Source organism: Eriocheir sinensis, chromosome 61 (assembly GCF_024679095.1).
Source record: "Eriocheir sinensis breed Jianghai 21 chromosome 61, ASM2467909v1, whole genome shotgun sequence".
Classification (NCBI taxonomy): domain Eukaryota; kingdom Metazoa; phylum Arthropoda; class Malacostraca; order Decapoda; family Varunidae; genus Eriocheir; species Eriocheir sinensis.
The window spans coordinates 3,083,524-3,097,052 of NC_066569.1; the positions used below are offsets into that span (position 1 = coordinate 3,083,524).

General features: G+C 45.3%; 1 protein-coding gene across 50 annotated transcripts in view; it reads left to right on the forward strand.

Annotated features, from left to right (window-relative positions):
* LOC126986135 (uncharacterized) overlaps positions 1-13,529 on the forward strand; it is a 58,990-nt gene that overhangs the window by 10,281 nt on the left and 35,180 nt on the right. For all 50 annotated transcript variants that reach the window (XM_050841983.1, XM_050841998.1, XM_050842013.1 and 47 more), the window contains exons 2-4: positions 5,048-5,325; positions 7,594-7,734; positions 12,979-13,161. In XM_050841983.1, coding sequence (XP_050697940.1) covers positions 5,212-5,325; positions 7,594-7,734; positions 12,979-13,161 — 438 coding nt within the window. In that variant the 5' untranslated portion in view covers positions 5,048-5,211. The remainder of the gene's footprint in view (positions 1-5,047; positions 5,326-7,593; positions 7,735-12,978; positions 13,162-13,529) is intronic.

Sequence of the window (13,529 nt, forward strand, 5' to 3'; positions counted from 1 at the left end):
ATATATATATATATATATATATATATATATATATATATATATATATATATACATATATATATATATATATATATATATATATATATATATATATATATATATATATATATATATATATATATATATATATATATAGTTTGTAAAGACTGGTGCTCCCATTTGATTGTAAACATACAGCAGCACCCAAGGATTATATACTATAAGGATAGCTCACTAAGCTTTTGTTTTACCCACAATGCACCGCGGATGACGTCACACATGTAAACAAATGGTGCTCGGCGGCAAACTGGTTCACTTCACTGTGTTCTCACCGTAGCGTGCTCAGTGAAAATGGTGATTTGTGGTGTATATGGGTGTTACAGTGGCTCAACTGCGGAAAGTCGTCAAGGTGTTAAGTTCATTAGGTTTCCTAGAGACAAACACACCTTGAAGAAGTGGATTTTGGCCTGCAAACGAAAAGATAAAGTGAAGGTGACGTCTGCGCGGGTGAGGTCCAAACATTTTCCAAGAAAGTGATAACATTCATTAAAGAAAAGCCAATAAAGCTCTATAGTAAAGGTTTGGTAAAGGTAAATTCATTTAGTTAAAAATTTGCGTAAATATTATACAATATATATGTATGTATAAAAAAAATACTTTCATTATATATGACAGGATTAGTTACCCCTGCAAATTAAGTTGTAGAAAACTAATGTTAATAAAAGTTAAGAAAACGTAAGCATCGATGGTAGACAGAGCAATATTTCTGCAACTTGTTTACAATGTTTCTCACATTTATATTATTTATTCAACACAACAGCTGCCTAATTTAATTACTTATCCTTAGCAATCAAAAAAGCGCGAAATCTGACCATGAATAAGAATAAATAAGGGTTTTCTAGTACATTTTATACCGTGAGAGCAGGGTGAGAGTGAACCAGATGACATTACAGTGAGCTATCCTTATAGTATATAATCCTTGGCAGCAGCGACTGGATGCTCCATCAGTACTAGGCCAACAGTATTACTCAGTGGGATGTTTTGATCATCAGAGTAGGATTTTATGCCTGAGAAAAGTGATGATGATGTGCAGGAGGTAAATGGAAGTATTGTTTAAAAGTTTCTTGATATATATATATATATATATATATATATATATATATATATATATATATATATATATATATATATATATATATATATATATATCCGTGAAGTATCTTTTACTCATGCACAAGTGTTTAGTATCTGAAACATCACCCATAATTAGATAAAATGGGGTGTGCTGTATGTCTTTGATTAAGCTATCACGAAGACTATATAACATTGGTGAGAACATTACTACACTTTGTTCTATCAAGTTTCATATTGTACAAGAAGTATTCTATTCCTGAAGATTCCTTTATAATTGTCCCAAAAAAGCAGAAAACGGCAGATTGATGACTAAATATGGCATTATTATGGCAATACTTAACATATACCATAAAAAAGGGCATTTGTTGGAGACCACCAAGATTAAGGCAAAAAATGCCAGAAATGACACGACCTGGCAACCCCGTGTGTCTGCCGCGTGTGTGTGACCAGTCATGGATACCAACCCACGTATCATAAAATTAACTTACCCGCGTTACATGTTACCTACCTGTAGATCAACTACGCTATTGTTTTGTTTTACGACATATAATGTATATGAATACAATGGTGTATGAAAAATGCATTAGTTATCTCGTTTTGTGTAATTATTGGTTTGAAAGTGCTGCCAACATTATTATGACGTGCAGATTGGTCTTGTCTGGCCCTGAGTCTATATATACCAAGTCAAGTCACTCTGCTTCAAAACTGCGACCGGTACGCGCAGGAGGCGGTTTTGGGGCGGAGCAGCGGGATGACGTCACTTGGAGCCCCCCCCCAAAAATACCCGCCAGTTCAGGGGTGACTAAAGTTGGGGCCGTATGTGCACTCTGGATGTGCATTCTCGCCTTCCTTCACAGCGCGTTCAGGCAAGCCACTGACGAATAAATATGTCTTTTTTTTGTGCTATTGCGTGACTGTAATTTCAGTGACAACAAACGGCGGTGTGGGGTGTGAGGGAGGGCATGTTGAAGTGATTGATTGAAATTAGTCCGCCTTTCTTCGTTTTCTCTAAATCCCTGTTTCTACATTCTCTAGTTTGGCTCCAAGCAGTGTCACGCATAAACCACGCCTCGGCCGTGTCTCCTCCCACAAACCTGCGTATGACTTGACTTGGTGTATATAGACTTATTTCTGGCCCGCATATCTGTCACGGGGTCGGGAAGGGACTGTTTATACCTACCCCAGACCCGCATTTGGGATGGGGACGGGAAGGGAATGGGGAAGACTAATACTACGGCCGTCTATCTCTTCCCTTTCCCTTCACATTCCCTCTCTTCCCCTCTCCCTCAATCCCTTCCTCTTTCTCTCCTCTCTGTTTCCTTTTCTTATACCTTCTCCCTCTCTACATTATCTCATTTTCCCCTTCTTCCTTCCCCCTTAAATCCTTCTCCCTCCTTCCTATTCCCCCTTCACTTAACTTGTTCCCTCTCCTCCTCTTTCTCATTCCTCTGGTTCCTTTTCTTATTCCTTCTCCCTCTCTACATTATCTCTTGTTTCCCTTCTTTCCTTCCCCTCTAAATCCTTCTCCTTCCTATTTCCCCTTCACTTAAATTTTTCCCCTCTTCCTCTTCTTTTTTTTTTCTCCTTTCTCTCTGGTAACCAAAATTTTCCTCTCTTCCTTTCTCCCTAATCTTTCTTTTCCTTCTTCTACCCCTTTCTCCTTTCCTTAACTGCTTTCCTTCTCTTCCTCTATTTCTTCTCTTCCTCTTTTTCTTCTTCCTCTTTCTCTACCTTTCCTTCCTTTAATCCTTCCCTTTCCTTAACTGTTTTCCATGTCTTCACTATTTCTTCTCTTCTTCCTCTTTTTCTTCTTCCTCTCCACCCTTCCTTCCTTTAATCCTTCCCCCTTTCGTTAACTGTTTTCCATGTCTTCCTCTTCCTCTTTATTTCTTATCCTCCTCGTCTTTTTCTTCTTCCTCTCTCTCCATTTATCTTTCCTTCCCTCTTTCTCTCCCCTCTAAATCCTTCTCCCTCCTTCCTATTTTCCCTTTTCCTCTTCTGCTTTTTTTCCTCCTTCCTCTCTTTTAACTCATTTTCCTTTTTTCCTCTCTAAGTCTTTTCCTTTCCTTAACTGTTTTCTCCTCTCTCCCTCCTCCTCTTTCTTCTTGCTTCCTTTTCCTTATTCCCTTCCTTCCATTAATATTTATCTCCCTCTTTTCCATTTTTGCTTAACTTTTTTTTCTCTTCCTCTTTTTCTGCTTTCTTTTTTCTTCTTCCTTTCTCTCCATTTCTCTTTTTCTCTCTTCTTCCCTTCCCCACAACCCTTCTCCTTTCCAATTTCCCCTTCCCATTTTTTTCCCCTCTTCCTCTTTCTCTTCTTCCTTTCTTCCATCCTCCTTTCTCTCCATTCACCTTTCCTTCCCTTCTTCCCTTCCTCTTTAATTCCCCCTTCCCATTTTTTCCCCTCTTCCTTTCTCTTCTTCCTTTCCCCTCTTCCTCTTCTTCCTTTTTTCCTTCTTCCTTTCTCTCCATTCACCTTTCCTTCCCTTCTTCCCTTCCTCTCTAAATCCTTCTCCTTCCTTCCTATTTCCCCTTCCCTTTTCTTTCCCCTCTTCCTTTCTCTTCTTCCTTTCCCCTCTTCCTCTTTCTCTTCTTCCTTTTTTCCTTCTTCCTTTCTCTCCATTCACCTTTCCTTCCCTTCTTCCCTTCCTCTCTAAATCCTTCTCCTTCCTTACTATTTCCCCTTCCCTTTTCTTTCCCCTCTTCCTTTCTCTTCTTCCTTTCCCCTCTTCCTCTTTCTCTTCTTCATTTTTTCCTTCTTCCTTTCTCTCCATTCACCTTTCCTTCCCTTCTTCCCTTCCTCTCTAAATCCTTCTCCTTCCTTCCTGTTTCCCCTTCCCTTTTCTTTCCCCTCTTCCTCTTTCTCTTCTTCCTTTCCCCTCTTCCTCTTTCTCTTCTTCCTTTTTTCCTTTTTCCTTTCTCTCCATTCACCTTTCCTTCCCTTCTTCCCTTCCCCTCTAAATCCTTCTCCTTCCTCTTTAATTCCCCCTTCCCATTTTTTCCCCCTCTTCCTCTTTCTCTGCTTCCTTTCTTCCTTCTTCCTTTCTCTTCTTCCTTTCCCCTTCAATTCTTCTTCCAATTTCCCCTTCCCATTTTTTCCCCTCTTCCTCTTTCTCTTCTTCCTTTCTCTTCCCTCTTTCCCTTCAATCCTTCTCCTTTCCAATTTCCCCTTCCCATTTTTTCCCCTCTTCCTCTTTCTCTTCTTCCTTTCTCTTCCCTCTTTCCCTTCAATCCTTCTCCTTTCCAATTTCCCCTTCCCATTTTTTCCCCTCCTCTTTCTCTTCTTCCTTTCTCTTCCCTCTTTCCCTTCAATCCTTCTCCTTTCCAATTTCCCCTTCCCATTTTTTCCCCTTCACTTCCCCTTACTTTCCCTTCCCTTTCCCCTCCCTTCCCTTCCCTTCCCCTAACTTTCCCTTCACTCCACCTCACTTTCCCCCTCACTCCTCATTCATTTCTTCCCATCGACCCTCCCCTTCACTCCCCTCTCCCCTTCACTCCCCTTCCTTCCCCTCATAACCGTGTCCCTCATTTCCCTTCTCTTCCCCTCTCATTCCTCCACTTTCCCCTCACTTCCCTTCCCTTCCCCTCCCTTCCCTTCCCCTCCCCTCCCTTTCCCATCTCTTCCCCTCCCCTTCTCTTCCCCTCACAATCCTCTACTTTCCCCTCACTTCCCTTCCCTTCCCCTCCCCTCCCCTCCCTTTCCCATCTCTTCCCCTCCCCTTCTCTTCCCCTCACAATCCTCTACTTTCCCCTCACTTCCCTACCCTTCCCCTCCCCTCCCCTCCCCTCCCTTTCCCATCTCTTCTCCTCCCCTTCTCTTCCCTTCACAATCCTCTACTTTCCCCTCACTTCCCTTCAATTTCCCTCTCTCCCCACCTCTCCCCTCCCCTCCCCCTCACTCCCCCACCCCCCTAACACTCCCCTCTCTCCCCAGGCTGTTGGTCGACATGATGGTTCTATCGGCGGTGACGGCGGCGGCGGCGGCGTTCTGATGGCGGCGGACGACTGCCCAGGGAAGGAGGGAGAACCACGCGGAGGAGGAGGAGGAGGAGGGGCCAGGAGGAGGAGGAGGCGGAGGAGGGAGGAGGAGGAGGAGGGATGGAGGTGGAGGAGCAGGAGTACGGGGAGACGGGGGGGTCGGGGGTGATGGTGTCCAACCTCCCCCTGCTCTTCTCCCGCGGCAGCCCCTCCGCCCTCTTTGATATGAGCCAGGTAAGGGGGAAGGGGAAGGGGGGGAGAGGAGGGAGGGAGGAGAGAGGGAGCGCATTGGGGGCAGTGGTGGGGAAGGGAAGGAGACTGTGGAAGGGATGGGAGGGGAAGGGGAAAAGAAAGGGAAGGGGATTAGCAAGGGGAAGGGAGGGGGGAGAGGGGAACGCATTAGGGGCAGGGAAGGGGAAGGGATGGGAGGGGAAGGGGAGGGGGGGAGAAGAAGGGTGAAGGGGTTGGGGGCAGGGAAGGAAGTGGTTTGGGGGCATGAAAAGGGGACGAGAGGGGAATGGGAGGGGGAGGAGGGAGAGGGGAAAGGAAAGGAATGAGAAGAGAGGGGAACGGAAAGGACTGGGGAGAGAGGGGAAGGGAAGGAAGAGAAGGAAAGGGAAAGGAATGAGAAGAGATTGAAAGGGTGAAAGAAGAATGGGAAGAGGAAGAAAGGGGAACGGGGTTGGGGTAGGATCAGGGAAGAGGGAGAAAAGGGGAAGGAAGAGGAAGAGAGGGAGGAAGAGGAAAGGAATAGAAATAGGAAAGAGAAAGATTAAGGAAGGGGTGTGAGGAGGAAGAAGAGGGGAAGAGAAGGGTATGGGAAGGAGGAGAAGGAGAAGGGGTAGAGGAAGAGAGGGGGATGGGAAGAGGAAGGAAGGAGAAGGAGAAGGGGAGGAGAGGGGAATGGGAAGAGGAAGGGGGTTTGGGGCAGAGAAAGGGAACAGAGAGGGAAGGGAAGGGGAAGAAATGGGCTGGAAGAATGAGAGGAAGGAAGGGGAGACAAGGTGAGGGGAAGAGATGGGAAGGGGAGGGAAGAGTGAAGGGAGGGATAGGAAGTAAAACCGTTCTACCCCTTCCCATCACTGCTATGTAACTCCCCATCACTTGTCACCCCATCCCTTAACTTCCCATCACTTGTCACCCAATCTCTTCACTTCCCATCACTAACCATACCATCACCCATCTCCCCATCACCGTTCTATCCATTCCCATCACTGCTATGTAACTCCCCATCACTTCCCATCACTTGACAACCCATCCCTTCACTTCCCATCACTAACCATACCATCCCCCATCTCCCCATCACTGTTCTATCCATTCCCATCACTGTCATGTAACTTCCCATCACTTCCCATCACTTGTCACCCAGTCCCTTCACTTTTCATCACTAACCATGCCATCCCCCATCTCCCCATCACTGTTCTATCCATTCCCATCACTCATGTAACTTCCCATCACTTCCCATCACTTGTCAACCCATTCCTTCACTTCCCATCACTAACCATACCATCCCCCATCTCCCCATCACTGTTCTATCCATTCCCATCACTGCCATGTAACTCTCCCATCACTTCCCATCACTTGTCAACCGATCCCTTCACTTCCCATCACTAACTATACCGTCCCCCATCTCCCCATCACTTCTATCCATTCCCATCACTGCTATGTAACTCACTATCACTTGTCAACCCATCCCTTCACTACCCATCACTAACCATACCATCCCCATCTCTCCCCATCACTTCTATCCATTCCCATCACTGCTATGTATCTCTCCCATCACTTCCCATCACGTGTCAACCCATCCCTTCACTTCCAATCACTAACCATGCCATTCCCCATCTCTCCCCATCACTGTTCTATCCATTCCCATCACTGCTATATAACTTCCCATCACTTGTCACTTAATCCCTTCACTTCCCATCACTAACCATACCATCCCCATCTCTCCCCATCACTGTTCTATCCATTCCCTTCACTGCCATGTAACTCCCCATCACTTCCCATCACTTGTCACCCGATCCCTTCACTTCCCATCACTAACCATACCATCCCCATCTCCCCATCACTGTTCTATCCATTCCCATCACTGCCATGTAACTCCCCATCACTTCCCATCACTTGTCACCCGATTCCTTCACTTCACATCACTAACCATGCCATCCCCCATCACTGTTCATCACTAACTATCACATGCAAGCTCTTTTCACCGTTTTTCCATCACTTTTTTCACTCATTCCCATCAGTTCCCATCACTAACTGTCCCATCCCCCATCTCCCCCATCACTGTTCATCACTAACTATAACATTCAAGCTCTTTTCACTTTTGCCATCACTTTTCACTCATTCCCATCAGTTCCCATCACTAACTGTCCCATCCCCCATCTCTCCCCATCACTAACTATCATATTCCATCTCTTTTTACCCATTCCCATCGCTTCCCAACCTCTCCCATCACTTTCTATCACTAACCCCCCATCCCCCTTCACTTCCCATCCTCAGGGCGAGCTGGAGGTGTTCGTCCCCTTCATGGTGAGGTGCAGCGTGGGGGAGGAGCGGCCCGTCCCTTGGTCCCATCTACCGAGGCCCGCGTGGTGGCCCAAGAAACTACCCTTCAGGATGCCCCCCTCAAGGAATTCACTGGTAAGAATGCTAGGATACGGGAGGAAGGGGTTGAAGGATTGGGAGGATATTTACAGGGTGGATTGTTGGGGGATTGATGTAGGATGTGATGGAGTTTAAAGGATTTGTGTTGTAGGATTGATGAGATATCAGTGGATTAAAACATCGAACGAGGTGATTAGTAAATGCATTGGTGAGAAGGATGCAAGGATACGGGGGGAAGGGGTTGAAGGATTGGGAGGATATTTATGGGGTGGATTGTTAGGGGATTGAGGAAGGATGTGGTGGAGTTTGAGGGATTTGTGTGATAGGATTGATGAGATATTGGTGGATTAAAACATTCAGAGGATCAGGAACAAGGAATACACTGCTGAGAAGGATGGAAGGATATGTCAGGAAGGGGTTGAAGGATTGGGAGGATATTTACGAGGTGGATTGTTGGGGGATTGAGGTAGGATGTGGTCGAGTTTGAAGGATTTGTCTTGTAGGATTGATGAGATATCAGTGGATTAAAACATCGAACGAGGTGGTTAGCGAATGCATTGGTGAGAAGGATGCAAGGATACGGCAGGAAGGGGTTGAAGGATTGGGAGGATATTTATGGGGTGGATTATTGAAGGATTGAGGAAGGATGTGATGGATTTTGAAGGATCTGTGTCGTAGGATTAATGAGATATTGGTGGATTAAAACATCGAAAGGATCAGGAACAAGGTGATTAGTGAATGCATTAGTGAGAAGGATGCAAGGATATGGCAGGAAGGAGCTGAAGGATTTGGAGAAGGATAAAAGAGTGGATTGTTGGGGGATTGAGGAAGGATATGGTGGAGTTTGAAGGATGTGTTTCGTAGGATTGATGAGATATTGATGGATTAAAAATTTCAGAGGAACAGGAGAAGATGGATAAATTTCAGGGGGTAGTGTAGTAGCATTGATGGGATAGGAGTAGATTAAGGATATTGGAGGATGGAGGAAGGATGGAGTGCAATAATGAGCCTTAGGATGGTAGGATTCTTAGGATATAAACAGATTAAAATTGTCAGGTCGTAGAGGTAAGGATAGGATAGAAATGAAGGCTTGGGATAGTAGGATTTAGATAGTGAAGGATTTGGGTCATTAGGAGGAGAAAGAGGAAGAGGAAATGTAAGGTAAGAATGGGAAGTAAGAGGATTTGGGTCATTAGTAGAGGAAAGGAAAAGAGTTAAGAGGAAATATAGCAAAAGAAAATGGGAAGAAAGATGATTGAGAGGAAAAGAAGAAAGGAGAAAGATGCGGGAACCCTTTTTTTATTTACTTATTTTTCATGTTTTGTGTTATTTCCATCATTTTCTACGCCTATGTATCTACTTCAGTGACCTTTTCTTTGTCAACCCTTTTTTATTTACTTATTTTTTCTGTTTCGTGTTATTTCCATCATTTTCTTCACCTATGTATCTACTTCAGTGACCTTTTCTTCGTCGTCTGAACCCAATAGTTATTCTCTCATCTTATCACTAGGATTTGATAGCGTCACAACTGATAAGATTCTTGAGGAAACCTAACAACACTGACCTTTGTCCCTCCTCCTCCTCCTCCTTCTTCTCCTTCTCTTCCTCTCCCTCCTACGACACACTCCACCTTCCCCAAGCTTCCCCATATACCCTAGTGTGTGCAGTGTGGCATGGCATGGATGGGTGTTATATTGTATGCTGTGGCAGGGTGTTGTGTGGCGTAGTGTGGCTGGGTGTGATGTGGCTGTGGCTAAGTAATATGGTGTGTGGTGTAAAGTGTGGTGTAGATGGGTATGGGGTGTGATGTGATGTTGGTGGGTATGGTGTTATGTGGTGTAGTGTGGCTGGGTGTTGCAAGTGGTGTGGTGTGGCTCGGTAAGTCTTATTCGTAAGTCGATCTGATTGTTAGCGCAAAGATCAAGTTAAAATCGAAGGTGTTATGTTCTACGTAGAGGAAAAACTCCGATGCAATATATACTTCAGAATTCCTGACTCTACCCACAAGGCGCAGTTCTCTAGGGAATCACTCACACCCTCCTCAGATTAAGACGTTTTTCCCTGCAGTGTGTTCTTATGTGATATCTCCTCCCCCTCGTACTAGATTCTACGTAGACAAAAAACTCCAATGCGATATATACTTCAGAATTCCCGACTCTTCCCACAAGGCGCATTTTTCTAGGGAATCGCTCACACCCTCCTCAGATTAAGACGTTTTTCCCTGCAGTGTGTTCGTACGTGTTATCTCCTCCCCCTCGTACTAGATTCTACATAGACGGAAAAACTCCCATGTGATATATACTTCAGAATTCCCGACTCTACCCACAAGGCACATTTCTCTTGGGAATCGCTCACACCCTCCTCAGATTAAGATGTTTTTCCCTGCAGTGTGTTCTTATGTGATATCTCCTCCCCCTCTTACTAGATTCTACACAGACGGAAAACTCCCATGTGATATATACTTCAGAATTCCCGACTCTTCCCACAAGGCGCATTTTTCTAGGGAATCGCTCACACCCTCCTCAGATTAAGACGTTTTTCCCTGCAGTGTGTTCGTACGTATTATCTCCTCCCCCTCTTACTAGATTCAACATAGACGGAAAAACTCCCATGCGATATATACTTCAGAATTCCCGACTCTTCCCACAAGGCGCATTTCTCAAGGGAATCGCTCACACCCTCCTCAGATTAAGACGTTTTTCCCTGCAGTGTGTTCGTACGTGTTATCTCCTCCCCCTCTTACTAGATTCTACGTAGACAAAAAACTCCAATGCGATATATACTCCAGAATTCCCGACTCTACCCACAAGCCGCAGTTCTCTAGGGAATTGCGAACACCCTCCCCAGATTAAGACGTTTTTCCCTGCAGTGTGTTCGTACGTGTTATCTCCTCCCCCTCGTACTAGATTCAACATAGACGGAAAAACTCCCATGCGATATCTACTTCAGAATTCCCGACTCTTCCCACAAGGCGCATTTCTCTAGGGAATCGCTCACACCCTCCTCAGATTAAGACGTTTTTCCCTGCAGTGTGTTCGTACGTGCTATCTCCTCCCCCTCGTACTAGATTCTACACAGACGGAAAAACTCCCATGCGATATATACTTCAGAATTCCCAACTCTTCCCACAAGGCGCATTTTTCTAGGGAATCGCTCACACCCTCCTCAGATTAAGACAGTGTATTCTTATGTGCTATCTCCCCCCCTCCTACTCCTCCTCCTACTACTACAATAATCTTTTCAGGCGTTATCGCAAGCCACGCCCCCCCTTCCCACCACCTACGTCTGGCACCACTGTACGCTGATAAGACACGGCACATACAAGCTATGGAAGAACACGTAACAGGCCTCTGAATCACCTTAATCTCCAGTTAGTTTTTGTACGGCATAGTTTTTCCATTGCATCCCTTCTCTGCGTACGATTTGAAGTTCCAGGGTGATCGAGAGAGGCTTGTGTCCGAGGAATATTAGGTTTTGTTTTAACCCTCTGAGTACCGATGACGATACGGTATCGTCACCACTGGATGTTACCGCCAGTACGGGTGACGATACCACATCGTCACTGAGTTACCCTTACACTCGGTCTTATTTCGCGAAAAGTTTTGGTTCCCCGAAGACCAGCCGGGTATCACGTGATAGCTAGAGAGTTGGGCTAGCCTCTCCCAGGTTCTCGTGATCCTATGGGATACGCCACATAGTGAAAACAAAGGAAAAGTTCAGGACAGCTTACCACCCTCTGCCAAAAACAAAATGTTGCTTCCCATACGGGTGACGATACCGTATCGTCATTTTATAATTTTCAAAACCGGTCTTATTTCTCGAAATATAATTGTTCCATGATGCACTGAGTGTAAAAAGTGTGGAACTACAAAACCGCGCTGAAAGCGAATTGGCGGGCACAACCGCATGAACTCGCTCTCGGCTGAAAGCGGGGCTGGGCCGGGTGGGCGGGGCTGCGGGTGAGATGAAGGGGGTACACTTCTAAGCTACGGAAAGGGGAATGACAACATTTTTTATGGTTTTGGGATAGATTCGAGTGTTTTGAAAGAAAAAAAAAAATTTTGCACATAGTGCGGTATGGGGTGTACTAGTTTTCTCGCCATAGCGCGGTACTCAGAGGGTTAAGGTTAATGTGATTGTTGGTGTGAAAGGTCAGGTTGTAATCGAAGGTGTTAGATTCTGCGTGTCGATGAAAAACTCACATTCGATAAGAGTTGCGTTATCTGTGTTGTGCTAGGTAATGTGTGTCTTTCAAGAGGAGGGTATCAGGACACCTCTCCTCCCAAAATTGACCTGTCTTTCAGCCACTCCTCTTGACTCATTTTTCGGAGCAGTGAGTAGCGGGCTTTTTTTATTTATTTATTTTTTTATTTATTTATTTATTATTTTTTCCTTGAATGGTTTCCTCTACTGTAAACAAACAAACAAACAAAAAATAGATGGAGGTAAGTGAGAATGAACAGATTACACCACTACCACCTCTACTACTACTACTACTACTACTACTACTACTACTACTACTACTACTACTACTACTACTTCAGTCATCCCTAACTTCAGCGACTTCGTTGTAATGGAGCACCGGGGGGCAGCATGGGCCAAGCAAGAGTCATATATCATTGTCAGTCACTATAAATAAAATTCGTCCGTGCTACAACTCACTGGGGCCATCCATCTGCCAGGTCCCTCAAGAGAGCCTGCCATCACTATAGGGCATAGGCAGTATTTTAATAAACAAAACACACCCTTAACCCCCTCTCACCACCTCTTCAGATCTTCCTCCTCTTATCTCTCTATCTCCCTTCTTCCCCCTCCTCCTTCTTTCTTCCCCTCCTCCACCTCTTCCCTACCTAACCTAACCTAACCATTCTTTTCCCCCTCACAGATTAGGTTGGTTCAGGGTGTTACTCCTTCCATGGCTGTCTCTGCCTGTTGCTTCTCACCTCTTCCTTCTTCCTCCACTTCTTCTACCTCTCCCTACCTAACCTAACCATCCTTCCTTCATCCACTATTCATCTCTCCCTCCTCCTTCCATCTCTTCTTCCACCTCACCAAACCTATCGTAACCTAACCTAACGTAACTTCATCTAACTTAACCTAACCTAACCTAACATAACCTAACACAACGTAACTTCATCAAACTTAAAACCTAACTTAACCTAACACAGCGTAACTTAATCTAACCTAACCCCACCTCCTTTCTTAACCAAACCTAACCTCGCTTAACCTATTCTAACCATCCCTTACCATCCCTAAACGTCCTCTCCCTTCCCTCCTCAGATCGGGTTGGTCCAGCGCTGTTACTCCTTCCACGGCTGTGACTACCTGCTTCAGTTCTGTGCCTCCCTGGTGGCTCAGATGCCCCCCGCCGGATACAGGTTTAACGACAACAGGGACGGCACCACCTCCATGTACCACGGGACCACGGGGAAGCTGCTCGTAACCTTTAGGAACGAGAACAGGGTGAGTGTGACGGAGCTTTTGTATTGGGGTGAATTGGGGTGTCGTGTGTGTGTGTGTGTGTGTGTGTTTTTACAGCAGAGGAAACCGTTCAAGGGCAAAAAAAAAAATAATGGAAAAAAAAGCTCGCTACTCAACGCTCCCACAAAAGAGTGAAGAGGAGTGGCCGAAACTGTACATGTGTTGTGTTGCGGATTTTGTGTTGCTTTGGATTTGGGGTGTTGAGTGATGTGTGTGTGTGTGTTGCATATCTTTTGTGTTCTGTGCATTAAGGAGTGTTGAGGTCCTTGTTATGTGTTGTGTTGCCTTGGATTTGGGGTGTTGGGTGATGTGTGTGTGTGTTGCATATCTTTTGTGTTCTGTGCATTAAG